Source organism: Eretmochelys imbricata, chromosome 9 (genome assembly GCF_965152235.1).
Source record: "Eretmochelys imbricata isolate rEreImb1 chromosome 9, rEreImb1.hap1, whole genome shotgun sequence".
Lineage (NCBI taxonomy): Eukaryota > Metazoa > Chordata > Testudines > Cheloniidae > Eretmochelys > Eretmochelys imbricata.
In genome coordinates, this window is record NC_135580.1 from 44,665,860 (window position 1) to 44,679,389 (window position 13,530).

General features: G+C 42.0%; 1 protein-coding gene across 4 annotated transcripts in view; it reads right to left on the bottom strand.

Annotated features, from left to right (window-relative positions):
• The window catches only part of YEATS2 (YEATS domain containing 2), a 75,394-nt gene that overhangs the window by 23,499 nt on the left and 38,365 nt on the right, over positions 1–13,530 (bottom strand). For all 4 annotated transcript variants that reach the window (XM_077825861.1, XM_077825860.1, XM_077825862.1 and 1 more), the window contains 7 exons: positions 12,265–12,438; positions 9,624–9,882; positions 8,792–8,953; positions 6,538–6,671; positions 4,988–5,146; positions 4,084–4,257; positions 572–770 (listed from right to left, as the gene is read on the bottom strand). In XM_077825861.1, the coding sequence (XP_077681987.1) occupies positions 572–770; positions 4,084–4,257; positions 4,988–5,146; positions 6,538–6,671; positions 8,792–8,953; positions 9,624–9,882; positions 12,265–12,438 (1,261 nt within the window). The remainder of the gene's footprint in view (positions 1–571; positions 771–4,083; positions 4,258–4,987; positions 5,147–6,537; positions 6,672–8,791; positions 8,954–9,623; positions 9,883–12,264; positions 12,439–13,530) is intronic.

Here is a 13,530-nt window from a genome sequence, read left to right on the forward strand (position 1 = left end):
TTAAATGTGCTGGGATGCATAAGAAAAAAATTGTTTCTTAAAATGTTATGCATTTAGGACTAACTGAATTATTAAACCAAGGAAATACGAGCCATCGTTAGTGAACTGATGGTTTGGGTACAAACTGTCCTATGTCTGCAGTATTAGTGTGCAAATCTCTTTGGTGTTTTCCCTTTGATACAACCATGTACTTGGACAAGTGGGATGCATCTTTGTAAAAAGAAAGTAAACTTGGCATCAAAACAGAGATTCCTCACTAACCACTAATGGAAGGAAAGCTAAAGTCATTACTCTAACCAGAAACACTCAATATGCAAATAACCTAGAAAGTCAAATTTCAAATTGTTCTTTTCATTGTTCTTTTCGCAACCTTCTTTCTGTTAATCAAAAAGTCATTTTACTAAGACAGATTTTAGAAACTAGAGGAAATTGCTAAATCTACAGTTAATTTCTGATAAGAGCTCAAAAATGCAAGTGCTCTGAATTTTACTGTTTACTGTACAAGGTATCTGAAGGAGTTATAGTCCAAATCTAAATTCCAGTAACAAAAGGCAGAAAGGAAGTTTATTACCTGATACAGCAGCTTTGCCAGAAACAGGGGTTGGTGTAGTCATCAAGGAAGCAACACTTACAACAGTAGAAGCAGCAGTTTTACTAGCTCCTGATGCACCAGTCTGCCCCTGGTTTATACAAATTTGGTGTTGCTGTCCTGATGTCTTTGCCACAGGACCCACAGTGGAAGATGAACTGGAACCTGCACCATCCGCTTGCTATATTAAAGAGAGAGACATGGCAGTGTCAAATGCGGTTTTATTTTACTGAGCATTTAAAATAATTTGTCATACTGCTAGAGAGAAGCATTTAAAAGAAATAAAAGCAACTGCATCTAGATCTATCCACAGTCCTACTGTCTGTCTTTAGGGAATACTATCATGCAAAGCAAAGCTCTTAAAAATATTTCCAAAACATATACATTTTGGGTCAGTTTCCCTGCAACTACCCTGGAGTTCTGAGCAGGAATGAAACAGACCATACATGTAAGAACTACTGTGCTGCTACTGGAACTTCACGAACAACGTTCTCAGGAACCAAGTCCCCTATTCACACAGGAGGCTTACCTCCTTGTTGAGGTTAGCACAGCACAAAAGTTTACAAGAATCTTGAATATTTCAAGGCTGGTCAGAACTCTAGAGCAGTGGTTCTCAACCAGGGGTATGCGTACCACTGGAGGAACACAGAGGTCATCTGGGGGTACATCAACTCATCTAAGTATTTGCCTAGTTTTATAGCAGGCTACATGAAATGCACTAGCAAAGTCAGTACAAACTAGAATTTCATGCAGACGACTTTATATTGCTCTATGTACTATATCAGTGTTTCTCAACCTGGGGGTCGCAATTTATTTTATAATTATACGGTAAAAATGAGAAAGTCAGCCATTTTTCAGTAATAGCATGCTGTGAAACTTTTGTTATTTTATTTCACAGTGTGTTATCTTATTTCAGAGTTTATTTCAGTTTTTAAGTGAGGTGAAACTTGGAGTAAGCAAGACAAATTAGCCTCCTGAAAGGGGTACAGTAGTCTGGAAAGGTTGAGAGCCACTGCTCTAGAGCCATCAGCAGAAAAAGGGAAAACATTTTGTCAGTTTCATCTTATAGATGCCTCCACTGACAGATAATGGTTTTGTTAATGCTTTATCCACATCTTAGCGACAGTACATTGTTCAGTCAGGTGACTCATTTAAAAAGGGACACTGGTAACTTAATAGTAGGTAAAGAAATTTAGACAGAAGCGTGACTTGTTCCTTTTGTGATTTTAGGGTTTTGTACTGCCACCATTCACCACAGTATCTGAGCAGCTTCAGCGTAAAATAGACAGGCAACATCAACGTCCTTAGCGGACTTCATAGAGTCTCTGACTCTTCTCCCTTTTGGAGACAAACTGTGGGTGGGTGGTGTTGTGAATGAGAGTCTAGCAAAGGTGGAAAGTGACACCTAAGATTATTATAACTGAAAGATTAGAGGAAAAACATATAGCTTTTTCTTTGTGCATTTGTTTGTGTGGATCTTTCACACAGCAAGAGGGAAGAGAGAAATCCTTTTAAAAAAAATAGGAAAATGAGATTCAAACCACACACACACACACAATTAAACTATAAAATGGCAGGGGACTCAGCTCAGGGGCAGGTGAGGAGTAACTACTCAACTTTTTTTTTTTTTTTTTAAACTGACTTGATTGCAAATTGATTGTGTCCACTAAGCTTGCCAAATATCTCGCTATTCTTTCCCTTGTTGGAGTTATCACTGCCAATTTTTGCTTCAGATTTGATGTTGCTGTTCCACTCACTCAGCTGTAACATCATGTAGTACACAATGGGAATGGCAGTGTAAGGGACAAGTCAATAGAGGGGTTAAAGTTTATTTTCCTGACAGGACCATATTAGGACAGCTTTAAGTGTCCTTCATAGCACAAGTACTACAATTTCAGCAGGACTGAAAGAAGAATAAAAAAAGAGGTAGAGTAAAATTTTCAGAAGCACCTAAGTGATTTAAGTGGCTAAGTCTCATTTTCAAAAATGACTTACACACTCAGAAACCTAAGTCCCAAAGATTTTCAATGAGATCTAGGTTCCTAAATGCCTCATTCATTTTTGAAAATAGAACTTAAGTGTTTTTGAAATTTTTACCAGTAGACTTTATTTAAATTACATAAATTAGAATATAACTGGCAGTGGTCCACCGCTACTTGAGAAAGCCTAGAGGGAACCCCAAAATGTTTGGCTCTCTTTTTCCCAACACTTTTGGAATTTAAATGCCTTATTTCAGGCTCACTCTGCCACTCTGGGATGCCTCTCTTGACGGGGACTGCATTATCATCACTTTATTTAGGGACAAACAGAAGGGTCAAACTTCGAATGCTGAAAATTCACAGGACAACAAACCTTGCAGGCTTCCACCCTCAAGGAGATCTGTTCACAGCAGAGTAGAGACCAAAAAGCTCATAGAGAGTCAAGGATCTCAAATGTCCAATACTTAAGTAACAGCTGCTGGTTATTTGTTGCCCTGTTGTATAGAGACTTTTAAGCACTTTGCAACTTCTGGTCTTCTCTCAGCCAAAGTCAGTATGTGTATTTGAAAGGAGAGTAACCCAAAGTCTGACCTCTTTCAGGGCATGCTGCAAGATCCTTCTTTTTCACAAACCCTTTCCATCATGACTGGATTTATTCTATATTTCAAAAAGAGATACATATAACCCATATACCCCCTGAACCTGCAAAATGAAGAGAACAAATCACTCCATATCAGTCTTTTGGGGACCTCACTGTGCTGCTCTAATTTACCAGTGTGGTGCTCAGATACTACAATGATGGGTATTATAGAAAACCCCACAATAGATAACAGAGGATGATTAGCACTGGAACACTCAAAGGACAGGCAGTTTTAACAGAAGCTGCATTAGTTACAATGACTTCGATCCATCTTTGTGCTGTTTTATTCCTCTTCTGCTGTCCACAGGTAAAATGATAAAATATGCCCAAATGGCAAAAAATACAACAGAAATTAGTTGAGTTTCCTGTCAAGCATAAAATTGGGCAAGAACACAAGCAGATGTCAGAAAACACAAGAGAGCTAATAATGTTGAAGAAAAAAGGTTACTGACGGGGAAAAAACAGCAAATTATTTCTTTAAGATTATATTGGTTAGGAACCAAACATTGCATATCGTTACAGACACCTGCATCAGCAGAGACCTGAGTGTGAAGTTTTTATCTTTGTACCAACATAAAGTTGGTTAGGCGTGTACGTCAGTGCACACATGTCGACAAAGCACTAAGTTTGTTCCTCCTCCCGTTAGAGGTCATGAGCAACTGAACTAGGAGGAGTCCACATGCATAGCATACTCCATGCCAAATTCATGCTCTACTCATGCAAGCACACAGACAAAGATGATTAGAGCAGAAGTGTCTCCAAGCATCATGCTAGCCCCTTTCCTGTGCTCATGTCTTGTACGTATGCGTCTCCTGGATGCTTTGTTTTTGACTTCTAGGTTCCTGTGACCATGTACTAGCAATGCTTCTTCTCACCTGTGCAACTCCGTTTGCCGGGAGGGACATGGCTGGGGTCGTGGCTGCAGTGATCACCCCTCCTGATACTCTCAGCACGGTGGTGCCGGGTTTGGAGAGCTGTGAGGAAGCAGGCACTGATTTCAACGAACCATCTGATATTTTCATCAGCGATGTTTGTCCACCAGGAGCCGCCTTCAAAAGAGAGAGTTCAGTTTAAGAGAAAGCATTCCAATGAAGTAATTTTTAAAACAGCTGCTTTTTGTACTAGAGCAGAAAAAATCAGAATATTTCTGAGGGAAGAAGAGGTGTTTTTGAAGCCAGATCACTAAGCTTAACTTTGAGACAATTGTTTATAAGCTGCTCATTGTCTACATTAGAGTCTACTTTTTCAGAAGTGACCCAATGATTATGGGTCTCTCAATTTTTGGGTCCCCAACGTGAGACACCTTAAAAGAACCTACTTTTCAGAGAGAACCTGCATTTATTTGCACCTGCAATTTAAGTTACTAAGAAGTCTCTGAGCAGGTCTACAATGCAGGGACATGGGACATTTGCAAGACTCAACCTGTGGATCCAAATAAAACAAGGTGCAATATTGTGTCCAGTTATTTGCACTATGCATATGCAGGGGTCACTGTCTGAAAATCTGGCCCAATATTTCACATACAGTACAAGCATGCTTTCTGTTTGTTTTTTTTTAAAAGGCTAAGCCTAAAGTTGGAGGTTTTTTCTTCGTTAGATTTTTTTTTTTGAAAACCAATCTGTTGCAATGAAACTATGGAATAAGTACAAAACCTGTTGCTTGCCTACCTAAACCAAAAGAGGGCTAAACTTTTTGTAAAAGTGTTACATTATTTCCCCTCATCACGAGACAATACGTATAGTTTGAACAATAGAGACAAACAAGATATTTGAAAGTTACCTGGGCAAATAAAGCAGTCTTCTGTCCAGTTATTACTTTTAATGCCTGCTGTCCTTGAGTGGAAGATGCTCCGACTCCTACGCTGCCCTGAACAACTGAGGCTGGTGTCAACTGCTTTCCAGAATGCTGGGGAGATGGCTGACCAACTAAAAACGTGCCCTGGTCAAAAATAAAAAAAAGTTACCTAGGTTAGGCTCTCTGAGTGGAAATCAAATGGTATGAAAAAAATTGAATTCTGCACCAGTAACGTGACAGTGACATTTGTAACGGCTTTCTCTGATCTGAGATTTTATTTTAAACAAAGATTTCTTGTCCTTCAGGTTGCACAGACTAATCAGATTTGCTACTGTCATTTGGAGTTAACAGAAATATGAAAGCCCATATATCTTGTTTGCTGACCTCAAAGGGTCTTAGAGGAAATCTTCACTCTCCGCAGCAGTGAGAGTACACAGGGCTCAAAGCACTTACTACCACAAAGATTATTTAAAAAAAAAAAACATTTTGCAATTAATTACAGTGGATGTTCTTGCTAGGGGCAGCACTCTCATCTCACTGTAAAGCGACATTATGTGAAACACTGGAAGTGAGAGAACCTCAGAAGAAAAGGTCACAAGCCAGGTTCCAATCTGCTCAGACACATCCACTGTAATTTAATAAGCCTCACATACTTCACAGTTTATTCATTGTGACAAATACAATTTCCCTTCTGAATGTTCAGAGACAGCTGGGCGGAGAGAAAAGGACCGGGGGCAGTCTTCCTTTCAGCTCTGAAGCCTAATTAATTCCACAAAGGTCACACCTAGAACAGAGTTGAAGCCATGCTAGACCCAACAGCAGCTGGAGACCCCACTCTAACAGACTAGCCTGTGGACCCCAGAGTCCTTCCCCACATACCATGACTTAATTGCCACCTCTCACCTGTTTTGTTTGTTTGTCCATTCTCTCTGTTAGCTTTTTTCATTGGCCTCTTCGCCAGCCGCCGCCCCCCCCCCCCCCCCCCACACTTTTCTGGCTTTGCTTCCCATGGCTCACTCTTGCTTTTTCTCCCCAATACCTCCCTCCTCCATCTTTCGATTTCTAGTGCTCTCTCTTCCCCCTTGGGGCTGCCTCCCTGATCTCTAGCTCTTCTGGTGTGTCCACCTCAACACCCCCCTTTCCCACCTCTGTTTTGGAGGTTGCTTCTACCCCTCCTGTCCCATTTTTGGGGAATACGCTTGCTCCCTGCAGTCATTCACTGGTGCATGTTCTCTCTCCTCCTACTACTCCCTTGTGCTACAACAAACAACAATGCTCTCTGCATCATGCAACAGCCCGCAGGGAGCAGAAAACTGCACCACACAACTCACAGGCGGGAGAGTGGCACAGAGCATACTGTCAGCTGCAGCAGAGATGAGAAGAGAGAGTGAATGGCCAGCAGGGCAGAGAGGTGGCCATGCCCTCCAGAAGGGTCTGGCTCCCCCTCAATTTGAAACTCAACTATTACAGGACCACGGATGCTAGCACAAGGTCTGGGCACCCCTGGATCAATTAAAATGCAGTACAACTCTGACCTGTGGTGTCTGTTTGAGGATGTAGGACGTGTAGGTGAGATGCTGGGATAAGCCACTACTTGTGCTTTGGGCAGGGGCTGCTGCTGCTCCTCCTCCTCCTCCCCCTGCACTTGTAGAAGAGCCTGACTGAAGACCTGTAACAAAAATCGAAACAATGACTCTGCAGAGTTCAGCATCAGAGGCTGAGCAGCCACACCATTTCAACAGTGAAACTACACAGAAATTCGCTTCTCTCCAACGACACCACATTCCTCTCTTATACATGTCTGTCCTCAGATGGGTGGGTTCTATGATAGCTCTTCAACAGGTACACAGAGACAGCAGCTGAGGTATCTATGTGCATATAACTTTAAAGGCCTTGTGTGACGCAGGCTGCCATGCGCTTCGTAAGTGAGCAGCATCTATGCACTGATTTTCCAATGCAGCGGGCACAGCATGATTCTGGGGGTAGTACTGTGCTCTTCCACCTCAGCAGACTCTGGGAACAAACTGACAGGGACTGAGGCTGCTTGTGGGTGCACGGAAGTCTTTTTTGTTTTGCTCTGCCGTCTCTACAGTCAGAGGCAGATGCAAACCAGCAATTTACTAGCTCTTTCAAAAGCCTCTTATAGATTATGCATATGTGAAATCCTACTAATGACCCTGCATGCTACTGAGTTTGCTTTTACATCAGATACACTTCACCAGTGTTTGAATATAATTTCAGAGTCGTTACAGAGCACTCACCAATGATTACTTTGCAAAGAGCGATAATCTAAGGCTGCATTTGGATACGCTTACTGAACTTATACTAAGAGCAGCGTGAACTCAGTCCTATTTTCAGTCTCTTAAAGTGGGCAAAATGGTTACTGTTTTTCCAAAGAATCAGACGTTTGCTTTACTTATCAGGTTATACTGTCCATTTCCCTGCTAGTGCAGGATTGTGCCCAACCTAGCTCTGAGAGTCCCAAGCAATGGGGCTCCCAGCAATATATCACAGACCAAAACACCTCAGTTAGGAAGGTCTATTTCAGCACTGACATTTATCTTTTTTTTTTTTTTTTTTTTTTAAAAAACACTTCATCCCACTGTTTCTGGTTATAGCCTCGTGTATTGCACTCAAACTCCTCCTCTGCCTTCATGGTGTCAATACCAAAGCTGATCAGAAAATGGGCAAACACCCCTCTGGTAATTTTGATTTTTTTGGGTTTCCCAATGAAAATTTGAAAACTATCAAGGAAAAAGGCACTTTTCTGCAAAAAAAATTTCATTTAGTCAAAACCCCCATTTTCCATTAAAAAAGTTTTGACCAGCTCCAGTCAATATCGTTCATAAATTTGTCAAGGTGATCTCCCCCCTCCCCTGACACCAGGCTCTCTCAGGTGTTGCAAAGCTAAGATACCCCTGTCATCCCTTTGAGCTTTCTGTATAATTTGGTCCCTTGAGCTCCTTGGCCATTTTTGTTGCCTGTTGCCAATTCCCTCTAGCTGTTCTCTCTCTGTTAATTTTTGTGTTCAAAAACGAAAGGAGTATTCTAGGCAAAACTGAACCAGCCCCGTCATATACATTATGCAACATCTTTGCATAAGAAGCCTAAGAGAGCACTGGGCTTTTCTATAGCAGCCACGACACACTGCAAACTAATATCTACTTAATCATCAACCTAATACTCTTAGCAATACTGCTTCCCAGCTTTTTCACTATGGCCCTGATCCAAAGTCCACTCAACTCAATGGGAGTCTTTCTATCAACTTCACTGGACTTTGGATCAGATCCTATATGAGCATTTGTGTTTTAGATTATTTCCCCCTCAGCCAGAACAGCCTGCCCTTTTCCAAGATGAATCTTCTTTTTCTTATTTTTTGCTCATGTTACCAGTTTCTCTCGTCCCTTTTTAATATTGGTCACGAGTTTTCACAACTGCTTTCAATTTAATGTCAGCTGCAGGTTTCAGGAATGTGCTGTACACTCTCTTTCCCGGATTACCAATGAAGGGTTAAAAAAAGCATGCTGACTGGCTGGAATCTTCTTCTTACTTGATCACTATTTGCAGTTTTTGCTTTAAAAAAACCTGGGGGTCAAGGGATGACTTATATGAAAGCTCTCAAGGGTCCCCTCACTGAACAGTACCATGCCTTTTTTTTCTCTTTTCTTTAGTGAAGAAACTTGTCTATTACTAACTCCCAAGGTACCAGAATAAAAGGAAAAATGCTTAACACATTAATTACAAAATGATTACATTATTTAACTCATTAGATTTCCCTGCAAGACTAACTAGCATTGTTTGTGGCTCGCAGTATGGCTCCTTGGGGTATCAGAAGCAGTTTTCCTTTTCCCGAAGGATTCTTGCTGTTGGTGGTAAGGTACAGTTTGGTGCCTGGTGGTAAATTAGCCAAGTTTGCCAGGTTTGTGGCTGGCAACTGCAGCGTAGCCATCACTAGAAACGAAATAAAAAACAGAAAACCATGTTAAAAATTCAGTTTTGCAGAGTAGGATTCATAATAAAACCTGGGCAACTGAAATAAAGTCAAACAAAATAGTGGCTAACCAATGAACACTGTGCATAACAATGAAAAGACCAAACAAATTTATTTGAGCATAAGCTTTCGTGGGCTACAGCCCTCTTTATCGGATGCATGAAAGCTTATGCTCAAATAAATTGGTTAGTCTCTAAGGTGCCACAAGTACTCCTGGTCTTTTTGCGGATACAGACTGACACGGCTGCTCCTCTGAAACCTGTGCATAACCATGAGAATGCTGTGCTCACAGCACTAGGTATCTCTTCTGTTGAAGACAGTTTACATATAACTACACTACACTAGTAATTTTAATAAATTTTTACTACAGATCTCTTAGCATGTTGTTTTGACTAGGTGTTTCCATCTCATTCTGAAATATAGTTGTGTTTGGAATAATACTGGAGCATGACAGAGTTCCAAAATGAATCATCCGATGAAGTGAGCTGTAGCTCACGAAAGCTTATGCTCAAATAAACTGGTTAGTCTCTAAGGTGCCATAAGTTCTCCTTTTCTTTTTGCGGATACAGATTAACATGGCTGCTACTCTGAAATCTGAATTTTGTAATCCAAGTTGAAAAGAAACTTTACCTGAACCTTGAGATCCACTTTTCTGAACCCCTGCCGAAGTCACCTGAGCCTTTGTTAAAGTTTGCACAGGTTGGGCAACAATTGTTCCACCACCTCCACTCACAATGGCTTTTGCTACTCCTTGGGTTACAACCTGCTTTGGACCAACAGCTTTTGCTACTGAAGAGCTGGATTTTGCCACAAGTATCTGACCACCACTGATAGCCACAGCTTGTTTCACCGTTGACTGTAAAGCAGAACCGACTGGAACCCCAACGACCTGTAATAAATAAGCAACCGATGACACTCTTCATGCAGGGTTTCTATGGTACACCACCTGGAGAGAATTAACATTCCACCTGGTGGGTTACCCAAGAAGTTAGTATCTATTTCAGGGCATTTCAGAGGTTAAACAAGCTACCAGGTTACCCATTCTGAAACAACAAACTTAATGTAATGGGGACTCAAACACATTAAAATGTAACTAAGACCAACAGAGTCAGAGACTATTAAAAAAACTGATCAACTCGCAACCATTCCTGGTCAGTCCACTGGTGAGAAAATAACTATAAAACCAACCATGATTTCAGAATGCCCATTAAAAATTTGAGTGTGACACACTTATCCAAGGACCCTCAATATTCCCCAACACAGGAAACTGCTTCATTCAGAAGGAACCTGAAGTTTGCCTTAGTGAAGTGCAGAGAGCCATGAGACCCAAGGAAGCCCTCAATGCCTACTGGCAAAGGGTTCACTATTATATCAGTAAACTCTTATCAGGCCTGACAAACAAACACACTACTTTCATAGTATTTATCCAAAAAGTGTCTTGTGAGGTATCAAATGAAAGCCAGTGACACCCTGGTCATTAATATCATTGTAAAATGTCTATACTAACACTATAGAAGGAGTTATGTATACCTATTGATATTATGCCTTAAAGTCTGTAACCAAGCAAAGGGAGAACCAGGAGGGAAGGTAGTTAGCTCTCTGTCAAATATAAATTAAGTACAGTAAAGCTGACCCAATCCGCATGTAGTCAACAGGAAAAAAAACAGGTTGACGACAGGGTGGTGTAGTGGAGAATTTGGACTCAGCATGGGCGACAGCACACAGGAGAGCAATCAACAGGGGCGAAGAGTCTTATCTGTTAGTGCACTTCAAAATGATGCATTTCAAAGGTCTACTGAACCATAAGAGGAAGGAAAAAGAACCTCTTTGTTATCCATTTGCTGAGAAAACCCCTTTGAGGGCATAGGGGTATTCACAAAAGTCTGGGTTGTGGTGATGACTGGAAGCCAGCAAGCTCTGCAGAAAAGCTTTGGTGAGAGACTGTATTAGACAAGGACTGTAGCCTAAGTTTTAATCTCTAGAAAGCGTTATACTTTTGTTGGTAACCATTTCTGTTTCCATTATTCTTGTTCAACACTCACCTGAATCTATGACTCTCTGCTCTTTGTTAAACAACTTCTCTTTGTTTTCACTATAAATAGATTACAGTGCTGTGTTATTACAAAGGACCCAATCCTAAATTGTAACCTTCCAGCTGTGTGCACACTGTCTCTTTGGGGACAGCATACCTGGCAATTACAGAGAGTGTCCAGTGACAGGGGCTAGACATCACAGGGGGATGCTTCTGAGGAGTTCTGGGCCTGGGATACACTTGGTGTTAATCTGCAAAGTAAAATGCGGGCTGGCAGGGTTCTGATGAGTTTGTTGGGGTAGCTAGCTGAGTGTCCAGGAACTGACACAGGTTGGCACCAGCAAGTCTCTCTCGCTGAGGCAGGGGGATAACATGCTGACCTACGGTTCTGAAGAAACTTAAGTTTCAATTGACTCATGAAAATAAACTCTGGAAACTTTGGCCCCAATGTTGAACTAAAACAGCCTCAGTTTTGTACACGGACAACACATCCAGGGAAGTATCACATTTGTGCACCTGCCAGACTAGGCAAAAAGGTAGTTTAAAGAACAATTACCTGATTTGTAAATATTAATATATATTTATATACGAAAATATATTTTGCATACATTGGTCCATGTGCTTGGCAGGTAGATTTCACTGTATACACCTATTCTACCAGAGTGGGTAGAAAGGAAGGAAGTAACCCTTTTGATGCCTGGATTGTTGAGCCATTACACATGGAGCTGCTAAGTGCCAAGCATGCCCCAGCTGCTTTGCTTCTCTCTCACTGACACATCACGCTGAAATCTACTGTCGTTCTTGTTCCACTGATGCAAAATAAAGTTTCCATTCTGGGCTAGTTTTTCCTGATTCTCTCTCTTAAACCTTTGCAACGGAGGAGTAAATAGGAAGCAGGAGGTTGTTCCCTGCAGGCAACAATGTGCAGCTGTTTCCACCCCCTTAACTTCCCCATGTAAGTAAAATTACCTATGAAAAATAAGAGAATAAGATCTACCTCTAGAGCTGGACTTGAACCTGTGGCCTAGCACTCCCTTACACATAGTACCTCCAGCATTCTAAGGCAGCAGCACAGAGGTAGCTGATTTCCTATGACCTCCCCCCAACTCAATGGCTGTAAGAGAAGCAGCACTGACTGCTGCCTGCTCTCCCCCCAGTTCTGTGCTAGCAGCAGGGTAGGGATGCGACAGTGAAACTGCAGTGAGTCCAGGCAGTTTAAGATATCAAAACATTCAATACCTTCGATTGGGCGGTCCCCTCTCCCGTGCTCACGATCTGCTTCTGAGGTGACAAAGCTATCATGTGACTCCCCTTCACAGTGACATACTGCTGCCCTGAGGCCTGCGAGGTTGTCCCAGTCACCGGTAGCTGTGGTTGCTGGGGCAGCTCTCCAGGCTCCTGCTTTATTATCACCTTTTCATAAGGAAAATTGGAGTAAACAAACTGCTTTGTGCTCCAAAAGAAATCATCATCTGCAAGCATCAGTCTTCAGAGAGAGGCAGGAGCTGCCGGGCTGAGAACGACACAGAGAGCCAAAAGCTCTGGAGCTCTGACACCAACTCCCACCGCACAGCCTCTGAACCACTCTGACTTCACTTCCTGTTTTGTCAAATTGGGCAAATACTTGCCAACTTTCAAGGGGCCTTATGAGGCTTAGTTAGTGTTTGCAAAGTGATGGGAAAGCCACAAGTGCGAAGTGTCATTATTAATATTAACTATGTGTTTGTTCTGTTTGGAAGCTTCAACTATGCATTTGTCTGCTCAGGGCTGAGCAGTACTCTGGGCTTTTAATTCCCATCCAGGATCCTGCCCCAAATATGGCCTGTACCCAAGACAAAACCCCAAATGTTGATAAATCCTTTTCTATCCTGCTACATTATGTAAAAGGTGTGCCTTATTCATTTCAGTTTCGACCCCTATTACCACAGGGTCTCAGCAACTTGAATGTATTTATCCCCCTAACTGTTATTATCCCCATCTGGGGAACTGAGGCTCAGAGACTGGAGTGACTTGTCACAGTTACGCGGGAAGTCTTGCGGAGCAAGACTGCGTCCCGGACTAGCACCGTAAACACTTCACCACCCTTCCTCTCTCATCCAAATTAACTCACAATGTAAAGGAATGTAAGGCAGCCGCTCAGAGCTCTGGGATAAACATGTAACTTTGGATGCCAGGGCCAGTAGTTAGAAATGGAAATCCTCTTCTATTAGATCATCCTATTCATTCCTCTGCAAGGAGTGGGCAGAGTACTGGCTCACAAGACGACAAGTGATACTACAGTTGGTTAAAAGGAAATCTGGACAAGTGACACCTAGGGAAATGCACTTAAACACCAATATTGGACAGTCAGAAACCCTGGTAAAGTACTAGGCGGCAGGGAAAATAGCCTAGAGGCTCAGACCACCACAGTTTATTTTTCATGTACAGCAGAAACTCAGAGTTATGAACAACAGAGGTACGAACTGACCAGGCGACCACACACCTCATCTGGAACCAGAGGTACGC